Here is a 12,439-nt window from a genome sequence, read left to right on the forward strand (position 1 = left end):
TAATATTTATGTGATATCTTTTGACTCTCTTCTCCCTATGAAAGATACTTATGACCAAGATCCTACTTTTCAAGTTGATTGGAATAAATTAGTTACAAATAACTGGATTGCCATTGATTCATTATCTTACACTGATGGATTTATGTTTTATGAAAAAAGATTATGTGTAACTGTTCCATTTCGATCATTTGTTTTGCATGAAATTCATTGTCCCCCATACCAAGGCCATAGAGGAATTATTTCTACTTTACGTACACTGATTGAAGATTTTTATTGGCCACATATGGAATCTGATGTATCTAACTTTGTATCTGAATGTTTAATTTGTCAAAGAGTTAAAAGACACCATGGTAAACAATATGGTTTATTAATGCCTTTACCAATCTCAGAACGACCATGGGAATAGATCTCAATGGATTTTATCATGGGTTTAACTAACACTAAAGCTAATCATGACATGATTTGGACTATCGTTGATAGGTTTAGCAAACAAGCATATTTCATTCCATGCAAGAAAACATTAACCGCATCTCAAGTTGCTCAATTGTTCTTGAAAACAGTTTTCACTAATCATGGTTTGCCAAAAGTTATTATTTCTGACCGTGATTCTTGATTCTGCAATAATTTTTGGATTACTTTGTTTGTTAATTTAGAAACAAAGATTTCTTTTTCATTTACATTTCATCCTGAAACAAATGGGCAAACAGAAGCTACTAACAGTACCATTTTAGATCTTTTGCGTGCATACAAAATTTCAAAACCACAAACATGGGATAAACATTTACATTTACTTCAGTTTGCATATAATAACACACCACATATAGCTACACAGAAAGCACAATTTGAAATTATTTATGGATATAGATTACCTACACCTGTTACATCATTGTTAAACAAAGTTCAAGCTGCTGATGATATTGCTAACATACATGCTACTATTTTTTATGAAGTTAAACAAATGATTGCCAAAGCCCAGCAATCATACACAAAACAAGCCAACAAGAAAAGAAAAGCTATGAGTTTCAAAGTTGATGATTATGTTTGGTTACATATTGAAAAGCGAAGATTACAAAGTGTTGACAAACACCCTATTGTAAAGTTAGCCCCTAGATTTTATGGACCTTTCAAGATCATTCACAAAATCAATGACAATGCATTTAAACTGGAATTACCACAACACTAGAAAATCCACAACACTTTTTATATCAGTTTATTACGGCCTTTTAGAGGCCAATTACCTATACACCCTGTCTATGAAAACCCCCCTTTGCTAGAAGAAGAAACTGAAATCCTTGAGCCTAAAACTATTCTAGATACTGACTTTATGACCACTAGAACTGGCCGTTGTCGTGTTGCTGCGCATCCGAGTCGTATACACCTCCATTTCTTTTGTTGTGCATTTGTGTTAATTTCTGCGTGTGATTCATTGTTTGTGTGGTGCATTTTAATAATCCGCATCCAATGTATATATTCCCTTAATGCATTGCACACTGATCATGTTCTGGAGTTACTATCTGAAGTTGAGAAGACTGACCTCAAACCACTCCAACCATGTTTTGACAGTGCCATGAATATGTATTTGCAATTGAAGTGCTAAAAAGAAGTGGAGTCTTTGTTCGACAGGGTAAAGGCTGCGAATGTGCGGCCTGCACATGCTACTTTTAATATGCTTATAAAGGCTTACATAAACAGTGGACAGATGGAAAAGGCAGAACGTGTTTATCAAGAAATGAAGCAAACTGGTGGTATTGGTGCAAATTCACTCACATACAATTGGATGTTAGAGGCCTATGGTGTGACCTGTCTTAAAGATAAGGTACAAGAAGTTTTAAAGGAAAAGCTAGTCTATTCTGGGGAGATAGGGGGATATTTTTGAAAAAGGAAGAATGGCGAGCTGTGGGCGGACCAGAGTGGAGGAGTTCGGCAACTTTCGGAAGAAGGGAGGATCGTGAAGATTTTCCTTAAGCAGGGATCAGATTGACAAAGAAGGGCAATTCGTCTCCTCAGCAATTTGGGATCATCATGGCATCGTAGGCTAACCCGTTGAGCAACACCATCAGCTAAAAAGGATGCTGAAGGAAATCAGAGAGAGAGAGAGTAGAATCGGAGCTCGCCCTCTGTCGGCGTGCGTGTATTCTGTCTCCCGCACTGGACGAGGAGGAGGAGGAGGACAAAGAGGAAAGTGGAAGAGTCAGCCGCAGTCACAAAACCTCTAACGGAAAATTCAAACTAAAGCCATCTTCGGATGGGAAAAAGGATAAAGATGTCAGTAATATACGCCATATCGTTGCCCAGACTTTTACATTCAAAGAGCTTGCTGCAGCTACAAAAAATTTTAGACCAGAATGCTTGATAGGTGAAGAAGGTTTTGGTCGAGTGTACAAAGGCAAATTGGAGAGTACTAACCAGGTTGTGGCAATGAAGCAGCTTGATCGTAATGATCTTCAAGGAAACAGAGAATTCCTCGTTGAAGTCTTAATGCTCAGTTTGCTCCATCATCCCAATCTAGTTAATTTGTTAGGCTATTGTGCCGATGGTGATCAGAGACTTCTTGTTTATGAATACTTGCCGTTGGGGTCTTTGGAAGATCACTTGCATGACCTATCCCCTGAAAGAGAACCCCTTGATTGGAATACATGCATGAAGATTGAGGCAGGATGGAAGAACATCACAGATGATATTCCCTATTCCTGATCTGATTGAGGCTATTTCAGCTTGTATTACTTTGAAGCCTGGAGATATTAAAGCCACTGGAACGCCTGCTGGTGTTGGATCTGACTTCAATCCTCCAAAACATCTTTTGCCAGGTGATGTGGTTCGCATAAGCATTGAAGGCTTACGAGGTGTTGATTGATCTTGTCAAGAGACGAATTTTTGACTCCACAGATGAATTTGATGATGCAATTCCTGGAGACTGCGATCCACAGGATTTCTTCAAAGTTTATGGACCTGTTTTCATAAGGAATGCTCGATGGTCAATTTGGTACAGATCTTGACTTGGCTACAAGATTGGACATTGCTATTGATGTAGCACATGCAGTTAACTACCTGCATCTATATGCAGATGTGAAGAGTATTTACCTTCTTATTGCAACTGTCAACATACACCTGAATGTAAACAGTTTATGAGATACTTCGGATTATTCTGAACATGATTTTCTTGTAACTCATTTGACAAACAATATAGATTACTTTGGCATAAAAAAATTTGAGTTTTTCTTGTTAGCTCTTCCATTGCTGTACCTTGAACCCCGTGTTCTGCAGCCCTTACACGAAATCTACGACACCGTAAATATTCTAGATATTTGGTTAAGTTTAAAAATCATCCTGTTGAAGAGGCCCAATGGATGCATGCTCGAGACCTAAGTGCTTACCCCTCACTGCTGGCTCCACATTGAGCTTATAGCAATTGAGGACAATTGCTATCCCACCCCGGGGGTATGATGCCAAGAGGCATATTCCATGGTGGATTCTGTGAGGTTTTGTGGTGGATTCCATAAAATTTTATTTATTGTCGGGGCTCATACACAAGGTGGATTCCTTGTGCGAAAAGTCGATGGAAACGCTTGTCCTTTTCGGGCATCTTGTTAATTTAATGTGCAAGTGGGTGATTCCATAGCAGGTGATTCCGCAAAATACATATTTAAATTAATAGACGTTTATGAGTTTAGAGTGCGCACTCGTAATAAATTAAGGTTAGGATTGAATTCTAACCAATTTATTTATTTTGTAGCTGAAGACTGCTAGGTATTAACTTTTATCAGTTTAATTTTATTATTTTCTAATAATTGTGAATGCTTCAATTGATGTGTAGAGCAGGCAGCGGTGGCATTGGGAAGCACTGGGCAATAGCATGTATTCAAGTTATTTAGAAGAAATTATCATTTTTGATAGGCGTGCATCTTAGGCGTGGCGCCAATATTTATTTTGACCTGCTTATTTATTGAAGCGCTTGATATTTATTTATTATTTTGTATGCGCATGGATGCACGATTTAAATATTTGTATTAGACATTGTATTTGGGCACTGCCAGACTCTTTGGGTGCCCAATAGCTTTAATTCTTTAGTGGAGCAAAAGCAAACACAAAAGCTAAAGCTTGCTAATTGTATATTGGGCTATTTTTTGAGCTTGGAGATGAATAATATATCAAATACATGCTTTGTGGAGCGCTCACACAAGGCATGGGGGGAGATTGTACCCAATTAGTCATTTGCTTCATGTCGTGCAAGCCTTCTCTCTTGTTTTTTGTGCAAAAGTAGAGTTCTTTTGTTCTTTGGGACCTTCCGGGGCTCACTATGTGCGCATACAACATCCGATCTATGCACCAGTACTCATCACAAAGTGTCCCTATGGCGAGTGACTTTCACGAAACCCCCCCTCATGAATTCCGTGCGACACTGCATTGTAAAAGTAACCATAAATAGCTTGCATTGTAAGACATACACTTAGACATGCACCTCACATTGAGTGTGAATAAGGGAGGTGCAAGCATCAACATAAAACACCTGGGATATACAAACACTAGGACCCACAATAGTTGCACGTACATATACTAACTCAGACATCCACCCTAGAATCCATACACCTAAGCATTCCCATTGCACCACATGTCCACGTGTACCTAGGACAAGGTGGCACGTAGGTTAGATCGCACCATTGCACATGTGACACTTTGATTATGCAGTGAACTTTCAGGCATAGACACTAAATGCAAAGCGGAACAAAGAATTGAGCAAGGAAGATGTGAGGTATGAGGAGCCAAAGGATGCATGAAGCCAATGAAAGCCGAAAGCTCACGAGCCAACAAAAGCAAAGTGTACCACAATTCATACAATCATTGTTGAATTATGATTAGCTTGTTAAAGTGCTATAAGATATTTTCAAGATCCATGAGTGTTGAAAGAGAGGAAGCCTGCTTGTGCACTATGCACCTGCATGAAAGTAGAATCAAGGAAAAGGGCAATCATTTGCTTCTGATTGTCAACATGTGATTGAGGAAATTAGAATCAATACAAACACAAAGTCTAGGGATGCATAAAAGGGAACGAATCAAAAATTTGAGAGCACTTAACATAAAAAATGGACCTAAGACTGATCACTCACTTTCTTTATCAAACTCTTCACCTTGATCACTAGCCAAAAATCCTAGTTCCAACAAAAAGTCTTGCATTACTTCATGAATACAATGGATCCTTCTCAATGAACTTTGATATTAGAATTGTTTGTGATAATCTCAAGAGCTACAAGATTGAATGATGAAGTAAACATCCTAGGAAGCTGTAAGTTTGAGTACCCTCCCGTTGCCAGAAAGCAAACCACCAATGCACTCGACTCAAATCAAAGAACCCTCCATTTTTCAAATGATTGAAACTTGAATAGAGATAAGGAATTGGAGGCCAACTTTGCCTCCCAATCCATAGATAATCGAATCTTTTGAGTCTTGTAACACTCTCTACCTATAACCATCTTTTGTAGCCTGATTTATAAAGGCATCTCATTGTGGATTAAGGGGGGGCATCCTATCATGTTTTATCCAATGCCACCTAGCATTGAGCGGGGATGTTGAGAAGTAAGCATGTGAACTCTCCTTATACTGGAGAGGATAAGGGTAGCTAGGTGTAAATGAATTGGAGGATAGGGGGGCAAGGGGAAACCCTAACCGTTAACTTCTCTGGGGGCTATATAAACTGCCTAAAGGTCACTCTCATAGTTGAGGAGAGTGTACTAGTTGTACCTTTGAACAACTTACTAAGCAAGATCTTATTATTGTACTTGGGCTCTGTCTCTTCCTCTTGTGCACACTCTTTCATGCTTCCAACTTTGATTTCTCATAGTGCAAAGTTCCCTAGTCCTAGCAAGGAAATTCAAGTAGCTCTAGCCCCATTTTTAATATTGCAAAAATCCGATTCTCATGCAAGAAACAACAAAGATCATGGGGATACCACCACAAATGCCAGTGGAGAGTTAGAACAATGCCCCGATGGGTATCCAAAGTGTTGTTACATACTCAAGGGTATTACACAAGAAACTGATGGATTTAGTTACATAAAGCACCTGTGTCACCAACTTTATCAATCATAGCTCAAATGAAATGAAAAAAAGAACCCAATTATGGATCACAATCTAGGACAAAAATCACCCAAGAATTATGATAGCTAGGATAGAAACCATGAAGCCAAGCTACACCTGTAAGAAAAAGAAGAATCAGCCTAACATTGAGATACAATTGCTTGTGCATGTCAAATCCAAGAAAACGTTGGCTCTAACTCTTGAGACAACAAGTGCAAACAAGAAACCTAAGTACCCTCCCCATGGTAATATTCTAGCTACACAAGAATACTCAAAAGACAAAGAAGTTGCATCACCCACAAGCAATGAGCAGCCACTACAAGCATCTAGCCTTTTTAAGAGTTCTAGGTTTCCTAAGAATATTTTGCATAAGTAGAAACAATAAAGCCTAGCCGCAACAACCTTGTGTAGCTCCTCAACCTACACATGTAAACCCATAAAAACAAGCACAAGACATTTCCACACTTAGCCACGGTAAGGATTTGACCAAGCAACCTCCCTCGAGTAATAAAAGTAGCCGGTCCAACCCAAAAATAAGAAATAACATACTTGAATATTTACTAAATATGTTAGAAGTGTGGAACTCTAACAAGATAAATTGCCAAATATGAGCAAATCGACAACACTTAAGCCTCTTGTAGCCACAAAACACATGTAATGTAGAGCATAGACAAGCACCCAAAAAATAAATTTCTTAGCTCAAAAATTTCTAAATTCACGAAACCACAAAGGCTAATTCTACAATCCTTGAAGCTCATACGAATCAAAGCTCTTTACAAAAGCCCTTAGCCTCTTCAATCTGATTTTTTTTTGGTTTGACCCTCCTCTCCTCACATGAATAATTTTTTATGAAAAGAGAATGGCTCCTACTCCCTATTCTTCAAAAGCTTTTAGGCTTTTCTTTAACGTTTAAAAGTCTTGAGGCTTTTCCTTTTTTTAATACTTTTTTTAAAACATAAACCATCGCCCTTTGTTGTTGCCGATCTTGTTAGTCCACCTTTCTCCTTAACACATTTAGAAAATTTAGAGATGATCTCCTGTTAAAACATATCCCAACCCTATCTTAGTTTGCCTTCAAGATTTATGATGACCTCTTAAGTACATCAAAGCATATCTTCTATCCCACACTACTCATTGTCTTCATAGCTCGATGTCAACAAATCGACCCACTAAGGGCCTTGCCTTATAGTACTACCTCAAGCCTTACTGGTGTTGATATCTCTACATAGCAATCATCTTCCACTCACGCAATAAGTACATAAGCTCCGACTATAGCAGAAGCCATCTTTCCCATAACAACTGGGGCCTCTTTCAAATGCATGCTCCATTTCTTCCACCTTGACTTCTAGAATTGATTGATTATTTGCCTTCGTGAAGGATGTATGCTTCACTTTCTTCAGATCATCCTCATTGAGAGAGAGAGAGAGAGAGAGAGAGAGAGAGAGAGAGAGAGAGAGAGAGAGAGAGAGAGAGAGAGAGAGAGAGAAATATAAGGATTGGAGCAACAGAGGGGAGCTGTGTACTCTCATCTCATTTTTTTCAATATTCCATATCACATATATCTAAAGTGAATACAACACTCTAAGGTCAACAGACCATTCACACACAGCCTAAAGTCACCAACTTATTTAATGTCCCACACTTGTTGATACAACTGGACACAACTAAGACAATATCGGTTCTACATAAGAGCTTGAAGTCTCAACACTCCCCCTCAAGCTCAAGATAAACGTGTACATCAAGTAGCTATCGGAATCGACTGAAATTATATTTACCCAAAGACTTGGTAAAGATATCTACAACATGTTCATCAGTCTTTACATGTATAAGATCTACTTTCCTTGCAAGAACCATTTCTCTAATAAAATGGTAGTGTACCTCAATGTATTTAGTCATGGCATGATAAACTGGATTTGTTGCTAGTAGTACACTAATGATATTGTCGCATAACAAGGTCACTGGAGCATCCACCTATATGTCAAAATCAACCATAAGCTTGAGCAACCATGCAATCTCACATGCTGCCAATGCAACACCCTTGTACTCTACCTCAGTGCTAGACAATGCAACTGTAGGTTGCTTCTCGCTGCTTCAGTTGATCATTCCACTTCCAAATCCAAAGGCATAACCACTTATAGATCTACGGTCATATGAGCATCCTACCCAATCTGCATCCGTGTATCCAACCAGTGTCAAGGGCTTATCTTTCACATAAAAGAGCCCATAATCTATAATGGACTTTACATATTTCATAATCCACCTAACAACATCCAAATGTAGCTTTCTAGACTTCTGTATGAACTAACTTATGAGCCCAACAACATAACTCAAGCCAGGCATGCTAATGGTCAAGTAGATCAGACTTCCAACCATCTGCTTGTACATAGTCACATCATCAATTTCAGCTCCAGTGCTAATGTCCAACTTGACATTCTGATCAAGAGGTGTATCGAGTGGTTTACATTCAACCATGCCATATTTCTTTAGCATTTCCATGGCATAGTGTTTTTACATCAACCATAAACCATTTTCAGCCTTAATCACCTCAATACCCAAGAAATACTTCAATTCACCTAAGTCTTTCATATCAAATTTAGATTTCAGCATTCGCATAACATGTTATATCCCCAAGTCATCAACACCTGTGATTATCAAATCATCAACATAGATAACCAACACTACCAAATCTTTTTTTGTCATTTTCATAAATAGACTATGATTAGCCCTGACAACAATGAATCCCAAACTCTGCAAGTAATTATTGATGCTTGCATGCCAAGCTCTCGAAGCCTACTTTAGCCCATGCAATGCTTTTTCAGTTTGCATACATAATGCTAAAAATCGGGTGTACATGCCCTTCAGGTTGATCCATATAAACATCCTCTGCTAAATCACCATTGAGAAACATATTCCTAATATCCATGTACTGTAATTTTCAGCCTTTAGCAGCAGCCAATGCGATCACTGTTCGTATGGTTGCCATCCTGGCAACATGGCTGAATGTTTCCTCATAGTCTATAACCCATACTGCTAGGCATAACCCTTAGCAACTACCTTGGCTTTGTAACTCTCTACGCTACCATTTGACTTGCATTTAATCTTGTAAACCCATTTGAAGCCAATGGTCTTCTTTCCTTCTAGTAGTGGCACAAGATCCCATGTTCAATTTTTAGCCAATGTAGATATTTCCTCATCCATAGCTATGCACCAATTTTTTTCCATCACTGCTTTAGCATATGTAGCAGGTTCCTTGACCTCTATCACTTTTGTCATGTAAGCATAATGCTTCACAAAATAACCACTATAAGTTAGCCTATCCACAGGGTACTTGACTCTCTGCGAGCATCTTAGCTGTGGTGCACTACTCGATTTCCCTCTCTCATGAGGCGGAATACCAAGCTCATTGTCTAGACTATTAGCTAAGTCATAGCCTGAAGTCATCCTGCCAGGTGTCATCACACCAAATGTATCATCAATGAATTTTAATTTTCCTTTGTTGTCCATCACATCATATCTCCCCCTCACTAACATACTAGTATCAGTGGACGGTGGGCCAGAGCTTCGCATTCTCTCTGTCCATGGAGATACCGTCATACCACTAGGGCCTATCAATGCAGTACTCTATTCCAAATCAACTATAAAAACATGTATAAAAGATATATTTGATGGCACTGCAACTAGTGTAGTCCCTCGCACATCAAAGTGAACCAATTGCAATGGTCGCTTACTATTTCTTACATGCTTGATAAATGGCAACATTGAATATTTACCAAACTGACAAGCATCATAGACATGACCAATATCAGTGTAAGCAAACTTAGGTAGACCTATAACAAGATGTTTTTTCTGCATCATTTGCAGCCGATGAAGATTAACATGTCCCACTCTCTTATGCCACATTTCTAAATCTCTAATTGTGCTAGAGCCATGGGCAAACATGGCTAATTTTAGCTGTGGAAAAGTGGCATCAAGAATAAACATCCTACCATTCCTATGAACGTAAGCAATCAATTTACAGCCATTACCAAACTCCTCAATGAAGCAAATGTGCTTATTAAACCTAACATGCAAATTCTGCTTAGTCAGGTGGCCCACAAATAATAGATTTTTAGTAATTGATGGGACATGTAATACATCATGTAAGTTCTTCTTCTTGCCATCATGGATTACAAAAGGCACTTTGCCTTTATGTTCAATGCTATGCTATGTGTCATCCCCTATGCATACATTGCCATTCCTCTCAGGCACCATGTTAATAAACCAATCACCATGAGAGGTCATATGATTCGATGCCCCCAAATCAATATACCAAACAACATCCTCAGTAGAATTGTCAGCAGGCCTATCTTTCACATATGTCATGGTAAACAATTTATCCCTAGAAGCATCATCTATCTGATTGGAAGATGCATAATGTCCATGTTGCTTGCCCTTTTGATTTCCGTGCTTCTTCTAGCAGTCCTTTGGCAATATGACCTCATTTTCCATAGTAGTGATAATCCTTATCCTTATTAGGATTTTCAAATGAATGTTGCTATTGCCAAGAGCCTCTGCCTCTAAGGCTAGATCTCCCCCTGACTTTGAAATTTCCACCTCCTCTTGCATTCGAACCCTACTAGTTATTATTGCCATAAGATACATTTAGCTGGCCTCCTCTACCAGAACCATAACCTCTACCATGACTACCACGACTGCATTGATGCAAATAAAAGACAACATCTTTGCTCTTGGAGCTGCTAGAGCCTGTAGCCAAGCCAAATTTAACTTCCTCATGAATAAGCAATGCAACCAGCTCATTGAAATTTGGCATTTCAACCCACACAGATATGAAAGTATCAAATGACTTATATTCCGATTCCATGCCATTTAACGTCATTGCAACCATGTCTTCATCCTCAACCTGTGTGCCAATTGATGCTAGTTGATCCACAATCATCTTAATCTCTATGATATAATCATGTATAGATCTACCTTTTCTCTCCATGTTGTTGAATTTATGCTTTACCTATATCTTCATGGCAATGGTAGTTGTGCCATAATACATGATTAATATGTTCCATGCATCTGCTAGTGACTTGCAGCTCATGATCTGCATTAACATAGCATCCGAGATACACAAAGATAACTAGTGTAGCACTCTATGAGCTCTTTTCAACCAAGCTCGATGCGCTCATCTAGCTATAGGATTCCTCTCTAGGATTTTAGGTTCAACTTCAACACCTATCACCAAGTCCCAATATCCTTTAACTATCAAGAAGTTATCCATGTGGAGCTTCCATATTGCATAATTATTGCTATTAAGCTTTTCCCCATTATCTGGGTTATGTTGTCAGTCCTATCTGCATTTGTCATATTGTAACAGACAATGGCTCCTGACTTCCTGCAAGCCAACACATCTAACTGACCAACTATGCTCTTTGACTATTTATGACAATTTTTTGCACTTAACTATCTATTGTAATCATGATATTTCAGCCCATTAACTTCTCAAGTCCATCCACAAACATGTGGCATATCCTGTAGATACATCAGTCGACACATAAACCATGTAGTTGTTATAACTCTGTATCATGCAACCTTATTGCAGTCAACCAAACATGCATTCTAAAATCTGCAGACTGTCAATGACCAACAACTCTTTCAAGGCCAAAACTAAGATGTATACATGTCATACATACTCCAAAAACTCTCAGACATCTGTTAATACATGTAGGAGTCCATACATGATCATGTGGGCATAGTTCAGTGCATATACATCAAGTACAAGTGTTAAATACATTTCTTGTAGGTTGAAATCAGCCAATAATCAGTCAAATCATGTTTATCCAGCTCCAAAAAATCCTCAAAGTACTTCATACATGTGCTATCAAGTGTAGAGGTCAATACATGACCATACAGACAACCATAGGCACTCTGTCTTCAACAGACAATGTCATAGAATGCATTCGCTATTTGTAACGAGCCAATATAATATCAATGCATTTGTTTCCAGCTTCAAAATTTAGCTTTCATGAGCATTCAATGCTCGTCTCAGTCCTCTAGACATTTAGCATAAATATGCCATGCCATACATTTGATAGAAGCTAACTGATGTATGTAATGCTTCAGGACCAATGAGTACTTGTTGTCCACAGTTTTATGATAGTTTTAATCTTATCATATACTCCAAATTTGAGTATTTTCTTCAAGAAATTGCAACTCAAATGCATAAGAAAGAATACATGTCTTCCAAGAATGCATGTCAGATAGCTTCAATGCTTCACCAGGATCTAATATATGCTATACATTCACTATTTACAATAGTTCATGCTTTGTTCCAAGTCTGTGTACCTATGGATCAGTTCATATCTCGTCTACAAGTCAAGCAT

General features: G+C 38.5%; 1 protein-coding gene across 1 annotated transcript in view; it reads left to right on the top strand.

Moving 5' to 3' along the window:
* The first annotated feature begins 1,699 nt into the window (after window positions 1-1,699).
* Window positions 1,700-12,439, top strand: part of LOC148037112 (serine/threonine-protein kinase PBL27-like) — a 47,690-nt gene continuing 36,950 nt past the window's right edge. The window contains exons 1-4 of the mRNA XM_087677070.1: window positions 1,700-1,816; window positions 2,236-2,485; window positions 2,715-2,843; window positions 2,963-3,114. Coding sequence (XP_087533196.1) covers window positions 1,700-1,816; window positions 2,236-2,485; window positions 2,715-2,843; window positions 2,963-3,114 — 648 coding nt within the window. The remainder of the gene's footprint in view (window positions 1,817-2,235; window positions 2,486-2,714; window positions 2,844-2,962; window positions 3,115-12,439) is intronic.

The sequence above is a fragment of the Lygodium microphyllum genome, chromosome 4, assembly GCF_053477565.2.
Source record: "Lygodium microphyllum isolate KBCC chromosome 4, Lygodium_microphyllum_v1.1.10, whole genome shotgun sequence".
In the NCBI taxonomy this organism is placed as follows: domain Eukaryota; kingdom Viridiplantae; phylum Streptophyta; class Polypodiopsida; order Schizaeales; family Lygodiaceae; genus Lygodium; species Lygodium microphyllum.